General features: G+C 33.9%; 1 protein-coding gene across 3 annotated transcripts in view; it reads right to left on the bottom strand.

Moving 5' to 3' along the window:
- LOC118189103 (uncharacterized) overlaps window positions 1-13,795 on the bottom strand; it is a 142,359-nt gene extending 128,564 nt beyond the window's left edge. Inside the window, exon 1 of one of the 3 annotated variants that reach the window (XM_085810328.1) lies at window positions 13,656-13,795. In XM_085810328.1, coding sequence (XP_085666454.1) covers window positions 13,656-13,679 — 24 coding nt within the window. In that variant the 5' untranslated portion in view covers window positions 13,680-13,795. Of the gene's footprint in view, window positions 1-8,157; window positions 8,279-13,655 lie in introns of those variants that run through there. The other 2 variants (XM_085810329.1, XM_085810330.1) reach the window with 2 other exon arrangements.
- Between the last annotated feature and the right edge of the window lie 7,202 nt (window positions 13,796-20,997).

Genomic DNA, 20,997 nt, shown 5'->3' with positions numbered 1-20,997 from the left:
AGCGTTGCTACTCAAAGAAAATACATAAATTGTACTGTTGCAGAAAATCTAAAATATTAGTAAACAGTTAACTATGCCATAATCATAAAAATTAAAATTTACGACGACAAATTTTGTCAGACAGTTCTGAAAGAGAAGCAGGGTCCACCAACTATCAGGCTCGAGTTCAAATCCCAGCAAATAGGTAGACTACATAAGAGTTTTTATTTTCTTTTTTTTGGTGTATAATATCATACGAGCAGTTTTCCTTTAAAATTCCTCTACGATGGAATCCCTACTCTTAGGCAGATAAGCATCGCGTGCTTTGCCATAATCCAAAATGGAAGGCAACAGAAAATACCTCATCACAAGCAGGGAAACTAGTTAGAAGGAAGATGATGTATTCTAACTAGAAATATATAGGTACAAAAGCGTTTTACCTATATAGTTTGATGCAATAAAAGTTTAACTAGAGTATACACTAATATATTTCGACGTTAAATATGTCAGTATAAATGTACTAAAAAGACAGATTCTTTCTCGATTTTCATAAATCAGCTTATGAAGCGCATACCAGCACATCTCAGTTAATCAGCGATGTAACATCCGTACAAAAAGTAGAAATGAAAGTAGATTAAGAAATACAACTGAGAATATTGGAACTAAAATCAACTGAAACGAATTAAAAATTTTTGGTTAGTCGAAACAAAATTTTCGTTAAAGCATTTATCTACAGAGAAATTTTATTAAAAGAAATTTTATTAAAGACTTTTAATAAAAATTTTATTAAAAGTCGTTAGCCCGAATGCGCTATTAGTTACTTTGAAAACTTGATAGATTGATCAATGTTTTTCACTAAAATCTGCATACAAATGCATATTACTTACTTTTTTAAATACGAAACCTTTTTTGTTAAGATTTATTTTTGGAAAAGTAGAGATGTAAAGATTTCGCTTTGCATAGTGTACGCCGCTTGAATATTACGAATATTATTTTTAAGTTTAAAAATGAAGTATCATTGTAATTTTTTTTTCTTACTGGAGTTCACATCTTGTACTTTTTTTTTTTTTTTTTTTTTATATAGTGAGCACAAATTTTCCTAAATACAGGTATAGGGACCAGTAGAACATAAAAATTATTAATAATTTTTGCAAAATTTATATTTTTTAAATTTAAAAATCCAGAAATACGAATATCAGCGTCTTTTAGCATAATTTTATTACTGGAAGTGTACGTTTACCACCAAAAGTTGCAAAAGTAAAATCCGCGTTAGGACTTTTGTGATCACAGGGTAAAAATATTGTAAAATTTTGATTATTAATTTGTAAACTTGCGCAGTATGCTGCGAAATTAATATTGCCTCTTAATTTAATTGAATCTTTCAATTCTAATTTTAATAAATAAGTATTTAGGTAATTAAATAATATGCCAATGAATTTCTAAGTTTGCTCTCAAGATTTACGGATATGCCTATGAAACATGAGATCTCTTTAACAATAATTATCATAAAATATATATCATGAGATATCAAACAGAAAAAATTTACACTGTTCCATAAACAAACATTCATACTTCTCTCAGCTAAGATTCTTATAACTTTAATATCTTCCACAAAAAAAAAAGAAGCATCATAATTATTTAACCATGCGATATTCATCATCATCTTTGATTCAAAATATCATTTTTTTCATTTGTTTCGACAAACAGAAAAATGAGAAATTTTAAAAAAATTTCTTGGAACTTCTTAGAGCCAACGTACAATATATTTTAACGCTATAGGTAATATTTTTCTTACAGTTTATTAGTTACTGACGTATAAATTCTAATGTTATACCTTCTGAAACCCATGAATAACACTACGTAAGGTAGATATTTTTTAGAATTTTTAAATGCGTATTTGGCGAAATTCAGCCTTATTTTTTGAGTAACCATATTCGGACCTATTTTACAGCAACATCATTTTTCCTCTTTGCCCACCGGCACATGAGGCTTCTCATTCTTCTTGGAAGAGTCAGAGAAAAATAATTTTAGGAAGCACTTTGTTAGAAATCTATTGAACCACACGTAGTGAACACAGTATAGATAATCTAGTGAGGTAACCCATGGAAATAAGAAAAGAAGGAGGGGCCAAATCTGCCCTGCAATTGAAGCACTGCTCGGAGCCTTCGCTCTCCAGATGGGATGTTTTTTGTTTACATTCAGACAGCGCTTTGATAATATTTCAACAAACGACAGTTCCATACAAATCGAAAAACAGGACACTTCCGCATAAAAGAAGCATTCATTGTTGGATGGATAATAGCAATTTATAAAGCTTAGTAACATTTACGCAAAATTCACATCATTTATTATTAACGGTAATCTAACTTTACTATATTATCTTGGTTATTTTTCGATAACTAACAACAGCGACTTTGATTGTGAATTTGTTTTATAAAATTCGAAGCTTTACGGTAAAAACACTTTACGGTACCATTAAAATTGTATACGTCTTTCTGTACAGTTGATAGAGTGTTCGCTACTTTTATTTTATGTTCTAAACGCAAAAATATTTTGAATAAAATATTTTTTTTGTCATCCACATATTATTGTAACATGTACATTTTAAATTTTTTAGAGGAGAGCCCTTTATAGTTGCTCATTTTAAACTCATCATTTTATGTTTATATAACTGAAAAGTAATCACTTTGGGTTTACACTTTTTACTTATTTGGGTTTTATTAAAAAAATAAAATTTCTACCAAATGCTTCAATCCTCGTCAAAATTAATAAATATACACTCAGATATGCCAATAATTTAACTTTTTTTTTGATTTGTAACCACACATTTGTGTAAAATTATTGACTCCAGATTGTTAAATTTTTCCCAGGTAAGTCCTTTTTTTTTCCGGAAATTCGAGGTTCGTGTTTGCTTCTTCTTTACGCAGGTCTCATTCATAGACAAAGAATGGCTAACTGGAGTTCATTGCAATATTATTGCTCTTAGTATCTTAATTAAAAAGTGGCGAAATTTTCGATTCTCAATTAACTCTCTCCTGGATTAAAGATTTCTCTGAGAAATTGAGAACCAGTAACAGCAAAGGTATTGAGTGCTCTGCAAAAATATATTTACTAGAAGATTTGAATTTGATAATGAATGTATCCTAAAAGGTGTTTTAAGTCAAAAGTTTGAAACTTGATGGCTACTTGTAAATATAAAATTATGCATGTTAAAATATTTGAAACTAGGCACACAGGTGAGGTTAAGTTTTTACTAAATAGATGCAAGGGAGAGAGAAAGGGAGAGATTCCATTGTGAAGGAATTTCGAAGAAAACTGACCTTTCAGTAGGTATTAAAAATAATGCATGTAATTTTCATTCAAATTATATTTATACATATTTCTTATGTAAATATTTCGGTTATATGCTACACTATTGTGAATTGCTTTACTCGAAACAGATTGTGAATGCACTGAAATAAAAGATTTGCTCATGCCAAAAATGAAATATATAAATTATGTATGGGTATTTATGCATATGCTTGCAAAAAGCATGTATCTGTTTCTAAACAAAATACGTAAATATTTATTAAATTATTTATAAATGTATTTGAAGTGCAGTATTTATTCATTCATAAACTCCTGTGAAAGTTACTGTGAAGAAATCTAATTATTAAATGCATCTAAATTTATAATGATTATAACTATTATTTAAATATATAACAACTTTAATATTGAATTGTAAGCATAAATTGAAATACTGTTGACAAATACGTTATAAAACTATTTAAGCAAGAATTAGGTTAGGTTATTTTATTTAATTACTGCAAAGCCTCGAGGCATCCCTCCCCTTAGGCTAGCCTAAGGGGAGGGATGCCTTCGTGAAGGACTTTCTAAGGGAAACTGGCTTTACACGTTACACATGGGGAAAACCACGAAAACACCCTTGCTGCCAGCCCGTTCTCGAGATTCGAACCTCGGACCGAACTACCAGTGTTCAGCAACTTTACCGCTCGGCCGCTGGTGGGCCTAAGCAAGAATTGTTCGTACTGGAAAGCAATCTGTTAAAAAAAGGCATTGTAAAGCAAATTCAATGAGTGCGTACTTAAGGAAGTAATAAAGAAGAGTTTTAGAACATATATTGTTGAAATTAATGGTAAAAAAAAAAAATTGGGGATACTCAGATAACCGGCACTTGGCGAGGTTCCTGAAATCGCGTTCGCGAACTTGGGCGATAGGCGCCAAACAGTGGGAAGAGTGTTTAGGTTGCTAGCCCAGATATTAACTAAGATAGGCAAAAGGAAAGAGATATTTTCTTTCTGTATGGTTGATATTTTGTGTTGGGGACTTTGCAGATAAATCTTTGTTCTGATGATCTATTGACTTTGTCAGTAGACGTTTTGAATTCGCTGTTTAATTATTTTCTAAATAAATTAACTACGCCTTGTAATTAGAATAAGATAATCTTATTTTTATACAAGAAAATTACAAAATATGCTCCTTTTCCGTACTTATGGCTCACATGTGTAACAACATATAATTAATTTTTAAATAAATTAATTAAAAGAAATTAGTTAAAATTTTAATTATAAATTTAAATAAATTAATTACACTTCTAATCAGAATAAAATGATTTTATTTTTATAGAATAAAATATGTTCTTTTTCTAACTTATTGCTCGTATTTCCAGATAATTTCTAATTAGAATGAAATTTTTTTAACTATCTATTTAATATTTAAATATATGAGAGTCTGGCCATAAGAAACAGGGATTAATATCTAAATAAATTCATTGTACTTCTAATACGAATATGTATAATTTTTAATTTATGGAAGTCATTTGTTTAATCTAACCGAATGCCTTATTTCTAATTATGTCCATGTATAAATAGGATAAGGATAACTTATAATACAGAAAACACTCCCGGGATATTTGCTTAAGGAGAGGGAAGCGTGTTATTCCGGACTTGACTCCAAGACGAACTACCAGTGTGCAACAGTTTTACCCTTAGGCTGCTGAAAGACAGCCTGCATCATTAAAGCAGTTTTATAACCCCTTATAATCAAATTTATATTCAAATATAATTAGATTGTGAAATGCCCTGAAATACAGTAGAAAAGAAAATATATACATTTAAATGTATATTTGCGACGCAATTACAAAATATTTACATCTGATCCTGTGAAAACCCATTGATCTTAATGGTAAATCACCCAATGTTTTGGTCGCCATGAAGGGAACGCAGTGCTTCAAAGCAGTGTATGGGGGAAACCGGTTAGGGCCTCTGCATGTTACTTTCTACCTCCATGAGGTAACCTAGTGAACCACAGTATATATAGAAGGTCATAATATTGCTTCTTGAAATTAGGGGTAAGTAATGAATGACTCATAGGCCCAATAAACGGTAAAAATATCATGAGACTGTGTTAAACAGTCCAATGTGCAAATTTTTCGGTTTCGGAAATCGAATAAGAAAAGTAAGTAAAAATATGGCTATATCTGAAATAGTACACCTTTAACGGTCATTCAAAAGGACTCCTTTAAATCTTAATATATTATATCAATATAGACTATCAATAGAGATGGCCCAGCTGGAATAGCGAAGCATTATTTAAGATACTAAATGAATATACATTTAGACTAACGAAGGAAAGTTACATATCTTTTGTGCATCTAAAAAAATTAAAAAGTATATAACATGATTCTAAAAGAAATTTAATGTTTTTAATTATAAATATGAATTAAATACATTTTTTAAAATCAATCAGATTAAAAACCAAACTAATATTCTTAATTACTCCATCTATTGCTTTTAATAGCTTATTTGCTAATCAATGAAGGGCAGATTAAATTTGAAAGGTGAATATCTTAAACATTTTGCCGAATGGCAGCAAACTGAAGTAAAAAGTGAAACATCGCTTTTACAGTGAATGATGCAAAATTGAGCTTCGAGATTTTATAACGCTTTTAGGCAAAAAATTACCTGAGTAAAAATCTTCTGCTATAAGAAAAGTAATCACACTTATAAATTAAAATTACTAGCTTAAAGACCAGTTTCACAAACCTGAATATAAGGGAATATAATAGAAGACAACAAAACGATTAACAAAAACAAGTCATAAGACCATACTCTACTATGTCTAATTCGGTGCTTCAAAATATTTAATACTTATTTCTTTGAAATTATATTCGTATCTTATGGGAGCCGCTGTCATGCTTATTAGATATTTATAGTTTTTTTATTTTTAATATTAGCCGAAAAGTGTTATTAATTTCGTTTTGTCATTTTTCGCTGAATCACTATATTCAAAACTGTTGCCACCAAATATTATCGCCCTGTATTATATTTGAAGAAATTAAATAATGAAGAATCTGCATAAATATATGTATGTTCCTCGCGGTGTGATTATACAATTGTACCTTAAGCCATCAAATTTTGAAAAACATAATATCCCCCGAATAGTGGGCATCTGGAAGATCTAATTTGGAATTTGTTTTATTATCTATTTCATATTTTGTAAAAGTTTAACGAATTTTTGATTAACAAACTCAATAGTTTCAAAGAGAGTAATGACAACACTGTACGAAAAAAAAAAACTTTTTTATCTCCAGCGCGCGATACTGTGTATCGGAAATTCTAAAGATATGATAATTTTAAAATTATTTTGCGATATTGCTATTGAAATGAATTTTTTGCGTTAAGGGCGAAGAACGTGACATTTGATAAATAAAGCTAACACACAAAACGTTTAAAAAATGCCAATTGGAGCGTAATGTAAAATCTGAATGTTTTTTAGGATTTTATTTTTATATTATTATAGTTTATAATTATTTTCTATTCAATGGGGAGCGCCTCTAAGGATTTCTTCCCGAACCCTAGGCTTTCAAAAACACTGATCTTGTATGTCGATATTTGGAAAGTTTTATAAATTATAGTGTTAAGTGTTAGCAAACCTATTTTTAACGACGAAACTGAATTGATTTTGCAGGAAGGAAGCAACATTAAAGCTAAATGTAACAATGTTTTCCAGCAGTCAAAATTACTTTCTCATATTTTGTTATTCCGATGGAGAAATCTTGAGCTATTTATTATTAAAATTCGAAATCAAAATGCATCATTATTCCAAGTCTGTTCGGTTAAGAACGTAATTATTATTTTTATGAAATGACGATATACGCAAAAATTCAACAAGTGTTCTTACTTCACAAGCGCCCAGAGAAATTTAAACTTAGCAGTGCAAATTTGAATGCATAACAGGCACAGGAATATCGTGAAACACAGGAAGTTTACTTTAAAAAAAGAATTATTATTTTTATCAAATAACTAAATACAGCAAAAATTATTCATTGAAATATAAATTTTTACTTCAACAATAACGCAGTAAAAATTAATTATTACTTCTACTTAACAGTGCAGTCTTGAAAGCATAACTGCTACATGAGAATGTAACCCATCGCTGTATATCTATATATATTAAAAAAAATAAAATAGCTGTGTGTGTTAGACTAGGGCAGCCGCTGCAACAAGTACTGTCGCACAGGCAGCAGAATTTAGAAGCATAAAAAATTTAGAATTTAATGAAGCACCGAGCTGCAAAGGGCAGTTTTTTAAGTTTAGGAAGGCATCAGGCAGCAGAGTTAGCACTAAATGGTGAAATGCCTATGAATAACAAAAATGAAAATATTCATCTGCAGGTGGATACATGTAAGAAACAAAATTTCCTTCAACCAGCTTTCGGAAATTAAAAATTATTTGAATCGATTGTATATCACTGCTGCTAAACACACATAAAGGTTGGAAAAGTAGTATGAAAATTACAGGTTAATTTTCCTACATTACCGCAATAATTGTTAAATAAACATAATAGGTTGTAGTTTGTACAGGAAAGATCTGTATTAAAATAATCTTATTTGTCTTAAAAGATATTCAAATTATCTGCTCATAAGATATAACAAAAATACGTCCATAATATGCAAATATATACCGAAAACGTGCATTCACTACAAGCGTTTCTTTTGCATTTTCTACAAGCATTTGAAATGTATTCTGCTAGATAGCGACTATCATTACAAAGTTATCAGACCCTTCATTGTTTGAAAACGTAACGAATATGACATTCAAATAAAATGTTTAGAATAATATTTATATAAAATTCATAAGAAATATAATAAAATGCTTCAAAGTAGGATACACTTACCTGTAATCAAAGAGTAATGCAAAAACTTGCTTCAAAATTTCAAATTGTTATATCACTTAGGTTCTTAAAACGCTGCTAAATTACAGAGCAAAGCGACGATACTGATGAAGGAGGTGGAAGTGATTTTGTTTTGAACGGCCAAATTTTCACGGGAGAATTAGTCAACCCACGAAGTCAACAAAACGTTCTCTGACGTCAATCTGTAGTTGCAAAAGTTGGGGCAATGAAAATCAGTCTCAAGGGACTACACTTCGGACAACAATAGAAACTATTGAATACGGTTTCAACAAACAAACACGGCTGAAAAGAAACGTCGTGAGCAATAGCTCAGCCTGAGGCTTCAAGACAGATAAAGCAAAAACTTTCAATTCTAAAGGAATCTAATAGAAAATCTTTTAAAGGTTAAAAGAACATATTTTAGACCTACTTCTCTCCACCACCAAAATCTAGTTAGACAACACGAGGTACATTCTTACCATATTCCGATTCTTGAAATTCAACCATGAAATCTACGGAAAATCAACACTGAAATTCCTTATATTGGGGACATTTTTTACATCTTACTTTACTTAAAAAGATCGGTTTGGCAGAGAACTGAGGGACATCAAAGTATTGTAGGATATAAACTCAGCATTCGAAATGTTAAGTTTTAAAACAGCTATTTGAAATATCTCTCGTAACATCCTAAAAATAATGAAAGCCTTCTGTTTCACATCAGAGAGCTCACTCGAGAAAAAATTAGGAAAAATAGCATTTGGCTTAGGATCAGCAGATGAAAAAGACATCAGTCAGTTAAATAAACTTCTTAATTAGAATATTAAGCAGTTTAATAAAGAGCATTTGGAACGCAAAATTCTCAATTTGGGCTCAAACGATGCCTCGTTTTGGGTTTATATAAATAATACTAAAAGAACGTGTAAATTCAGCAATCCCATTCATAGCGAAAATAATAGAGCACTTATTCAATAAGAGGAAATTCAAGGTATTTACTGATCACATACAGAAGCAATTTGTCCCCCAATAAATCTCAGATTTATGTGACCCGCATGCATGACCTGAAATTAGCCGGAGGATAGGTATTTATTAACAAAATTCCTACCTGAATTGTAGCTCAATTTCAAATTCTTAATATTTGCTGAAATCTACATAAACAATAATAATAACACAAAGGTAAAAATTCTACATTTCGTAATTCAAGCGTACTAGTAGCTAAATATTAATTTTTGCATTGTCATTTATTTCAAATAATTCTAAAATGTTAAATTAACCTCAAATAACTTGCTTTTAACATCAGCTTGAAAATACAACAAAATATGAAGGATTCTGAGCTCGTCCATCGATACATTTTACAGTATTAATTAACATTTCCACAATATTGGCCATCAAAACGTGTCCTGAAAATATTCATTTCACGGCATATTCTTTAATTTAACCGCTACTTCATATTTTTTTTTTTTTTTTTCTTTACAAACATAGCTAGTTTTTTTGTTTGTTTTTTTTTCAGACATTTAAGTATTCTCAATATGAATCTGCAAGAAATGGATAATCTTATCTTTGACATGTATACGTCTGTTCGCTTTTAAAGTTAAATTGCAAATCCAATTTTTTTTATCCAAACTTAATTTACCGTAATTTCCGGAAGAAAGGCCATATCAGCGTAAACGCCGCACTCGAGAAAAATGGCGGGAAAAAAATTAAAATTACACAGAAACGTTGCATCAGCGTAAACGCCGCAATAGATTAAATTGCGCGTGACATCGTCGTGGGCCGTATAGATGTAACCTAAGTCCTGATATATGACATACCAGTTAAGAAAAATGCATGAAATGAAACCATAACTCAAAAATAAATTAAAGGTAAGAAATGTATAGCTTCCTTGCCGTTTAGAGACATTTTCACAAATTTTCCGCTCCCTAATTAAAAACTATTCAACAAGTACTTGTACCCTAACTGATGGGATCTGTATTTGGCAGAATGCCAAGAAAAATCCATTCATGCTGAAGAGGAAATACGTCAGAGTTCGTTATTGTGAGGCAGGTGGAGTCGTGTCCGCCTTTGAAAAAAATTGCAGAAAAGCATGGAGGTAGGAAGTAAGAAGGAGTCGCCCTAAACAAGTTTCTCCGTACCCTGCTCTGAAGCACCGGCGATCCCTACGTGGTGACCAAAACATTGGGTCATTTGCCATTGAGTTCTATGGGATTTGACGCGTTCGGGTGTAAATATTTTATAATTACGTCGCAAATATACATATAAATGTATATATTTTCTTTTTCTACAACGCTTCAGAGTCCTAAGTATGTGAAAACAACATATTTTTAAACATTTCATTCTGAACGGAATTAAATGCTATACTTTTCACAGGACAGTTTTCTCAGAATGGTTTAATTTGAATGAAATATTTTCACAAGTTTTCGTTAATTACATTAAAAAAAAAAATTAAGGTAATTCGATTTTATTCGGTTAAGGTACAAAAATTAAGATCAAAGTTTATTGAGTTATTAATATTAAAATTATGCATTATTTCTTTTCTATTTATAGAGAGAGCTTCTTCCTAAAATACTTTCTTAAATATGACATGATTTTTTGGCTTCTTTTAAATCGAAAAATGTAAGTCAATTTATAATTAATGCTCTATTCGGTTCATTTTAAATTAGAGAATTATTAGGAAAATAGTATTTGACTTTCTCTGAACATTTCTGAAAGGGAATAAAATAAGGAATTTTTTAAAGTATTATTTAAAACTTGTAACTGAGTTATTATAAAATGTAAAGGGAATAATTCTTTTAATTATACTTATCAGATTTTTTTTTTTTTTACCCTTCATTTCAACAATACATATTCCAAAACTCTTTATTACGTTCTTAGGTGCGCATCTCATAGCATTTGCTTTACAATACCTTTTAACAGATTGCTTTCCAATACGAACAATTCTTGCTTAAATAGTTTTATAACGTATTTGTCAACAGGATTTCAATTTATGTTTACAATTCAATATTAAGGTTATTATATATTTGGATAACATTTATAATCATTATAAATTAGATACATTTAATCATTAGATTTCTTCACAGTACTATCACAGTTGTTTATAAGTGAATAAATTCTTAATTTCAAATACATTTATAAATAATTTAATGAATATTTAAGTATTTTGTCAAAGGCAGATACATGCTTTTTGCAAGCACATGCATAAATACCCATACATATTTCCTATTTATCATTTCCGGCATGTGCAATTTCTGTGCATTCACTATATTTGTGTAAAGTAATTTACACTAATTTAGCATACACCCGAAAGTTTTACATAAAAAATATATATGAAAATAATTTGAATGAAAATTATAAGTATTATTTTTAATACCCACTCAAAGGTCAGTTTTTCTTCAAAATTCCCCCACGATGGCATCTCTCTCTTTAGGCAGATAGCCCTTGCATGCGTTACTCTATTTAATAAAAACTTAATCTGACCTATGTGCCTAATTACAAATATTTTAACATACATAATTTTATATTTACATTTAGCCATCAAGTTTCAAACTTTTCAAATCTTCTAGAAAATAAATTTTGGCAGATCTCTTTTAGCAATTTTCTTAAAATCTATATTTTTGTAGTGCAACAGCTTAGAATTTTATAAAACAAATTCATAATCAAAATCGCTGTTGTTAGTTATCGAAAAATAACCAAGATGTGATTTTTGCATAAATGTCACTAAACTATACAAATTGCTATTATCCATCACACTATGAATGTTTCTTTCATGCGAGAGTGTCCCTTTTTCGATTTATATGGAACTGTCGTGTGTCGAAATACTATCAGAATCTTGTCAACCGAGCTTCTGAATGTAAACAAAAAACACCCCGTCTGGTGACCCAAGCTTCAAAGCAGTGCTTCACTTCTAGCGCGGAATGGCCCCTCCTCCCTTTCCTACCTCCATGCAGAAAAGGCAGGGGTGGAAAGAGGATGGGTCCTGGAAGATTCATCGAATGGCAGAGGAGAGAGACTATTCAAACGGATGAGAATGTTGATTTGAAAGGGGGAAGAATGTTATTGTTCTGAGATCTCGTTTAGGGTGAATAAGGCATGTAGGTCCGTTCAAGGGAAAGAACGCAAACAAAATAACGTTCGCAAAAAGCAACTGAGTGGTCTTTTGTGTGGGAACAGCACCAATCTATGCACAATGACAAGGCCATCCAAACTATGTACAATGACCATCATAGGAAATATTTTATTTTTAGTGCACCTAAACGCCGCATGGGTAGAAACGCCGCACCCGCTGAAAATTTAAGTTTTAAACACGTAAACGCCGCGGCGTTTCTTCCGGAAATTACGGTATATTTATCAATAATAATTCTTTTTTTAGAAAAGAAATTCTGCTAAACAGCTTTCTCTTTAACGGGAACTATTTCCAGTAATTCCTTATCTACTTCAAATTCGTCAATGGCATTCGTAAGAAAATGGTAAGCTGTGCTATATCTGTTTTTATATCAGTTCTCTTATCAACTGCTGTCGAGAGTACTTCAAAAGTACCAATTTCACGTTTATTTGGGTTTGATTTATTTAATTATCGCAAAGCATCGAGAGCTATCTGCCTAATGGAAGGACTTGTGGAGGACTTTCTAAGGAAACTGGTTCGTATACACGTTACACATGGGGAAAACGCCCATGCAGCCAGCCCGTTCTCGGGATTCGAACCTCGGACCGAATACCAGTGCTCAGCGACTTTACCGCTCGGCCGCTGGTGGGCCACACGTTTATTTGGGAATAATGGCCGCCTTCTGTCACTTTTCTTTTACGAATTTTTCAAGACTTGCACTTTATCTCTTAATTAAAATCACAATTATTACTTTAATTGTTATTTTTTATTCAACGAGATAAATTTTCTCAAATTTAACAATCAAAGGTTTTACAGAATTTCAAATGACTAGTATTTATGTAACGTAGATCTTACGAAGAGCTCAAATAGCAGGTTATACGAACTGCACGTTAATTTCTCTCTATCTGTTTAGCAACATGAATACTATACTATAGCTGCATATCCAGCTTAATAACTAGTGATTGGCGCAAGGAACAGAAAAAAAATTATAAAATTCAAATAATAAATTAGTGACAAATTAAATAATAATAACTTTTATCCCAACGCATTAGTTGAAAAAATGGACACGACCAAAATATACCGACTTTCCACCCTAAGCTCAGGCTGCCATATAAAGGTTTATATAATTTTTTCATTTATCTTAAATCGTAAATCTATTCATTCTCTTTCTTTTGCATTCAACAGCAAACACAATATCCCTCTAGTGCCGCCCAGACGGTGCCGTACGGATGGTTAGGAGATCCAACTGTGATACCGAAGGGCCCGGGTTCGAATACCGGAGAAGGCTTGGATGTATGTAAATGTACAATGTGCGTGCGGCATCGGGGCACTCTAAATATGCAGCATGCCGAAAGTTCTCTTGAGAGGTTAATGGTACGAGAAGAGGAGTGGGAGCGCCACTTACCCTTCTTCCTGGAGTAGTCACCATCAAGGGGCGGAGCTGAGTTCAAAGCTCTTGCCAACGACAGGCGCAACCTTGCACTCCTTGCTACGATAACTTTCCTGGGCTTGTCCTGATGTCACTATCAGATAAGAGATATAAGTCACAACACAGCAACAAAATATGTTTCTAATACTGTTTATAATTATATTTCAAATTTTGATTTCCTGAGTTAGATGGTTAATGTTCTTTTTTATCTTTATCCTATTCTACCGGTCTATCAGAGTATTATTATGTGTGTTACTACGTATGTATTCCTGCGCGCCAGTGGCTTCGAATTCATTTACACTCATGTCCATAAATTAAGGATAATTCGGAGTTACGCGGAACTCGGACTCTAAAATAAATATATCACCTGTAAAATCACTACACATCTTCAAGAATCATATGCGAATTTCAGGAAGTAACCAGATTACACCGATGGTACGTCACAATGACGAGAGTGTAAGAGAGTGATATATAAGCAATACAGGCAAAGAAGTAAAACTGTTCGCAGGCGCTTTATAAGCATTTCAGTGAAATAGCTGAATAGTTATGACACAAAGGACGCATTTGGATGATTTTTTATGTGGTAGAATTATCGGCCGTCTGGAAAGAGGGCGTACCCAACTGGAAGTATCAGACGAACTTGGAATTTCCCAGAGTGTCATCTCCAGGCTTTGGCAACGATTCCAAGATGATGGTAATGTGAGTAGACGTTACAGCACAGATTGCTCCAGAGTTACAACGCCGAATGAGGACCGGTATTTGGCAGTTACTGCCAAAAGAAACAGGCGGAGCACAGCCTCAGACCTGTCTCGTCAGCTCTCTTCAGCCACTGGTACGACAATTTCAAGGCAGACCGTGTACAGACGCTTAGGGCAGATTGGTCTATATGCTCGTAGACCTGTCAGATGCGTTCCACTTACTGCAACTCACTGTCGCCTGCGGTTAGCCTGGAGTAGAGAGCATGCATTGTGTACACCGCAACAGTGGGCTTGTGTCATGTTTTCCGACGAGTTCAGGTTTATCTTGCAGTCTGATTCTCGCCGGACTTTCATATGGAGAGCTCCAGGTACCCGTTACCACCAAAAAAACATCATTGAACGACACCGTTACGGTTGTGCAGGAGTGCTCGTTTGAGGTGGAATTATTCTATGCTCCAGAACTGACCTGCATGTTCAAATTGGAACCATGAGAAGCCAAATCTATCGGGACGTCATTCTGGAACAACATGTAAGTTTGTTTCGGGGTGCCACGGGCGCACAATTTGTGTTTATGGATGACAACGCCCGTCCTAACCGTGCAAACATCGTAAGCGAATGCCTTCAATCGGAGGATATCACCCGTATGGACTGGCCAGCATTCTCACCGGACTTGAATTCAGTAGAGTGCGTGTGGGACATGCTTGGCCGACGAGTTGCAGCCCGTCAACCTCCTCCTATATGTCTAACGGAACTTCGGAGAGCATTGCTTTTTGAGTGGTGTAATATCCCCAAGATCAGATCGATAATTTGATACTCAGCATGCCTAGGCGTTGTACGGACTGTATTGCATCGTCTGGGAGACATACAATGTATTAACAATCATACCAATCATATAATATTGGTTTCTTGTAAATATATATATATATATATATATATATATATATATATATTTTAATTTGCTCCAGGGAGAGAAAGTCGCTATTTTTTAATAATATCAAACATATAGCATCTTTTTTTGCTCTTTACCTTTTGTTTAAAAAATAAGCTTTACAAATAAGCCAAATTTGTTTTGCTTCTAACTCTTCCTTTGCCTGATTTTAAATTATCCTTAATTTGTGGACATGAGTGTATAACGTAATGATTGCTCAAATGTTTGCTACTGTTTTGCTATTTTTTATTGCAATGTTGCACTAAATTTTAATCCACACAGCAATGAATTTATGTTACATCAAAATCTACAAGAACAGTTTTAGAACTAATTCCTAACCAAAAGATACTGGCGGGCAATAAACCAGCTTCATGGGCCGCCTGTTTGAAACCGTTGCACTAGGGTTTAAACTTCACGTACGTAGAGTGCTGCTACGTTAGGGACTGACTGAGTGCGTCTGCGGCAAGGTGACTGATCCAGTTTGCATCACTTAGTACAAAATACTGTTAAAAAGCTTAGAATTAAGAAGGCCTCGGAAGACGATGAAATTGCAAATGTTGCATTAAGAAATCTGCCCCATATTGTAGTTGCCAAATTCACTAACATCGTAAATGTCTGCTTGACCAACTTGTGTTTTCCATATTTATTGAAATGTACAAAAGTAATACTCCTTCCTAAGCCAGACAAGGATGCTACCAAGCCAGGTTGCTACAGACCAATTAGCTTAATTACAGATTTTAAGTAATTTTTTTAAAAATTATTATACACAAAATACAGCTCTATCTTAAACTATTACGAATGGAGCAATTCTGTTTCAGGAAGAAACTGTAAGTTGTTAAGCAGCTAATATGATTTTAATATATAGGTGCAACCTTGCATAAAAAGGGGTGTTGTCTTACGTAATGAGGCAAAATTTTTGACTGCTTCTGGTATGAGGAAACTAATTTGAAAATTAATCCATCTAAACATAGACAGAGAAATAATTCTACTAATCATGTCGTGTATTAATCAAAGAGAAAATTCTTTATAGCACATTGAAAAGAGTACTCAGGTAGTAAATTGATTAAGCTAGATGTCCCGAAAAGGTCAATATTTGGCTGGTTATTATTCTTATTTTTTTTGGGGGGGGCTCACCTTTTCCAACAACAGCTTCATCAAAACTTAAAACTTTTACGACAAATTCTTGGGTGCTACGCCGATGATACAGCATTAGCCGTTTAATCTTTTAGGCATAAAGATACAATTTTAATGAACCAGTGCGTTTACACATTAAACCTAAGTTATCTTAGAGTAAATGGTCCTGTAGCGATCATATAAACAATGTCAGAAACAAGGGGGAAAAGTGATAAACTGCTTTTTTTTTTTTTTTTTTTTTCAGTCATTTTAAGATAGTCAAAGATGAATGACTCAAAAAAAGCGTTTAATGTACTTTGCGAATATATAAATGCGAACGTATCATGGATAACGCATACCCTGCCTGGATTTTTGCCATAGAGATTGAACTTCTAAAACGTTAAAGAAATCGGAATAGATTCTATAGAATCAGCACAAATGCACACTATTACGTCAGAAATCAACTACTGCATGAAGGTTTAATATTGGGTTCCCAGATGAGTAAAACAAAATGAGTAAAAACTTTTACGACAAGGCTATAAATTGCGAACGCTTTAGCATATTTGTTACAGTTAAGTTATACAGTTAAGTTAGATTGAGAGTAATGCATCTAACAGAGAGAACAATACCGCTATAATCCTTCTCTACTAATGGTGCAAAAAATGCAATTTATACTCCTACATTTCTCAGTCTAGGAAATAAGCTAATTCTGTCTCATTATATCAGCAACAATGCCACGCGATTTTTAATGATTTTCGTCTTTGTAATCAAATGGCCGTAAAAGCACAAGTTCCATCCAATATTTCACCTATATTCAATTTTACACTGGTGTGCAAAAATTAAGGACGAAGTCGAAAAATTAGCATATCAGCTGAACGAAGAGGCAGAGCGGACAGAAAGACCAATGAGGATATTAAGTAAGGTGATGTACGGTAGCACATGCGGAGATACGCAGGTAGACGTAATGGGGGAGTGTCTGAGTAGTGTAAAGTATGTTGTCGGTGTAAGATCAGTATTTCTGGCAAAGAGATTGCACGCCGTATAGCAGTTAAAATCACACCGAGTTGCTGCCTCAGCGAGAAATGGCGATTAATCAATCTGTTAGACGACATCTGGATGCTTTTACCCGAGGTCGAATCATTGGGAAGTTGGAGGAAGGCCACAGTGTGACAAGTGTGGCTGCAGAGTTCGGAATTGCTCACAGCATCGTTTCACGACTTTGGAGACAATTTCAAACTACAGGAACAGCTATCCGGGGGTTTAGTAGTGGTCGTCCACGAGGAACCACACCCGCAGATGACCGGTATATTGCTTTACAGGCCAGAAGAAACAGGCGGCAGACAGCGGGAGAAATCGGTAGACGCACGACACATTCGACTAGACGACCGATATCGCGTTTTACCGTGGCCAGAAGACTGCACGGTGGTGGTCTGTTTGCACGACGCCCTGTACGGTGTGTACCTCTAACGCCTGCCCATCGGAGAAAGCGTTCTCTGTGGTGCCGGGAACACCGGAATTGGAGAAACAATGAATGGGGACGAGTACTCTTTACAGATGAGAGCAGTCTGAGTAGCGATTCTCATCGCATACTCATCTGGAGAGAGCGGGGAAGCCGCAATCATCCCTCGAACATCATTGAAAGGGACAGGTATGGAGGTGGCGGTGTTCTTGTTTGGGGAGGCATCATGCTTGGTAGTCGTACAGACCTTCACATCTTCGACGCAGGTTCAGTCAACGGGACCCGTTATTGTAAGGAGATTCTTCTTCCATATGTGCGTCTTTTTAGAGGCGCTATGGGTGCTATGGGCGTATGTCAGTTCCTTGTCATGGACGACAATGCACCATGTCATCGCACAGTAGCTGCCGAACAGCTCTTAGAGAGTGAGGATATTGAACGTATGGATTGGCCGGCACGATCTCCGGATCTCAATCCCATCGAGCACGTATGGAATTTTCTAGGCAGACGCTTGGCAGCTCGTACCTTACCACCAGTAATGATTCCGGAGCTTCGATTGGCGCTGCAAGACGAATAGGCAGCAATGCCTCAACAACTCATTGACACCCTCATTCTCAGCATGGGAAGACGCTGTGAAACCTGCCTAGCAGTCAGGGGAGATCATATCCCCTATTAAAGACCGGATGTTTCTTACTGGACACCCATCACAGGGATGTTTCGGCCTTCAGTCGCATTGCGCTCCATGCTACTTTTTCAATAAAGCTTCTTTTTATCCCTCTGATTTCTCTTTTAGTAAGTGTTGCTTACATTACTCATGTCCTTACGTATTGGGGATCTTACGGTATTAAATGTGTTGATTTGGAAAGCTTTTGTACAAAGTTATATTGAAAAAACCGTCTCGTCCTTAATTTTTGCACACCAGTGTAGTCGATTAAATTCATCAGAACTGATCAGAAATCAATAACGAGAACAAACACATTAACAGACATTCTTCTTTATATGTATAGATTTTGTAAATCTTACAAATCTTTGATTAACAAACTCTACAATTTGAAAGCGAGGAGTCGCAACACCTTTTCGAAATAAAGCATTTTTATCTCCAAAGCGCAAGACTGTTGCCCACTCGGAAAAATGACTGCAAAAATTAGCGCTTTCAGAGTTTTTAATTAATATTTCGGTTAATTAAAGTCATAAGAAGATGAGAACAGTCGAAATAGCTTCCCATTAATTTTTGGAATTGAGAATAATGTATTTAATGTTTAGCAATGCTATTTTTATTTCATCGTAAAACTTTGAAATTTTTTATTAACAGACTCTAAGATTTGAATGCGAGCAGTGACAATAACAATATGATTCCGAAATAAACCAGATTTTCATCTGCAGCTTGCGAGACTGTTGCCATTGGGAAGAAATGAGGTCGAAAATTATTGTTCTTCCGAGTTCTGATTAATATATCTTATTTTAGCCTTCTGGGGAGGAGTGGAACTCGACCTTTTTCAGAACCCAGAAAGAAATCGGAGAAAGTTTGGCGCCGATAGCTGTAGTAGTGGCTGAGTTATTAGAGGACAAACACACAGACTTTGTTCTTTGTATATAGATTTGTCTATGAACTTCTCAAAGATGGCTGGAGACTTCGATATTTCGCCGCCCGTTCAAAAAATGGTAATAATTTCACGTCTTTTCTCTTTGCATTACTGCAACCTGTAATTTACCTGTGTATTTTCTATATATTTTATATAGTTTTCTCTGAAGGCTATTTTAATATTTTGTATTCAGTTCATTGAATTTCCGTCAGTTGTTTTGTATTTATACACCTTATCCATTATTTTTCTTTCTTGCAATTGTTTTTGCATTGTAATTTTGTGTAGATTTATTGTAGTAACCGGATTTAGCAGCTGTTCTTATACCTAAGAAGAGTTCCTATCATGTGTTTTTGCTTTGTTTTGTGTTCCAGTGCATTGTTCACTCTCTCTCTGTAGAATGGTGTTTGAGACACCAGGGTGTCTGAGCCAAGGCTCTACCAAAGAATATGTATTTCTTTGGTAGTCGAAAAACTGGTGACTGTGATAAGAATGTGCGAACATAGGCAAATTGAATATATTAAGAATTATCAAGTACACAACATCAAATGTAAAACATCAAATATTAAGACATGAACTTGAAATAATTATATTCATATATCTATAACATACACAAAAGTGAGAATGCAGACAGAAAATTTGAAGTGTAGGCAGATAGGAGAAATGAAACTAAATACATAAATAAACATACATGTCAAATTATTAGAGTTGCATATTACATGATCCATACATTTAGTTTATTTATTCATATTTTCCAAACTGTTATAGTCGTAATCACAGATTTTAATACTGGGATTATCAATATTTTGCTGCCTTTCATGAAATTTTTTGGCTAAGTTGTAATAATGAGTGCGCAGTAACTCAATGACTAACTCTTCGTGTATTCTACTATTATTCCTTACATACCATTCAGCATTTACAATTTGTCGTATAACAGTATTCTGGCAGACTTGCAATCTTTTCCTATGAGTTTTCTTGGTATATGCTCCAAACTGGACTTGTATAACACAAAAGTGGACGTAGAATGGACTTGTAAATGAGTAACTTGTTGTCGTGCATTGATGCCTCATCAAAGAATATGTAATTTTCTTTGTTCTCTCGAAATAGGGGTTCTTTACTTGGCACCCTTTCTTCCTTTGTCCAGTCCTTGTGTCAAAGGATTTGTAGGAAATTCTGAATTGTAGGAAATTCGTGAATCAGTGGAAACTCGCTGATTCACGTCAGTTGCCCCAGGCAAAGAAATTCTTTGACCCAGGTGGTTCTCTAGAAGGTCACTGAGCTGGATAAGTTGCGCGCTGCCCGATTTTCGCGGTTTAAAATTTATCGATTCGATTTGATTTACTAAAAAACTAATAAATGATTGAAGAATGTAAATTTTCAATGGAAAATTTAGCATAACTTGCTTCTAGTAAATTCATCGTCAATTATTTTAGAAATGTCAATTTTATTTAATATTGTTTTACACTATACATTATTTTTACTCTTGAGTTTTTTACCCTTGAGATAAAGAAATACATTTTTTCCCCGATAAAATCGGTAGTAG

The sequence above is a fragment of the Stegodyphus dumicola genome, chromosome 2, assembly GCF_044657685.1.
Source record: "Stegodyphus dumicola isolate Sdum_Otavi_A_Nest chromosome 2, ASM4465768v1".
Taxonomy (NCBI): domain Eukaryota; kingdom Metazoa; phylum Arthropoda; class Arachnida; order Araneae; family Eresidae; genus Stegodyphus; species Stegodyphus dumicola.
Note: the sequence above shows the minus strand (reverse complement) of the source record. Positions and strands in the feature narration are given on the sequence as shown.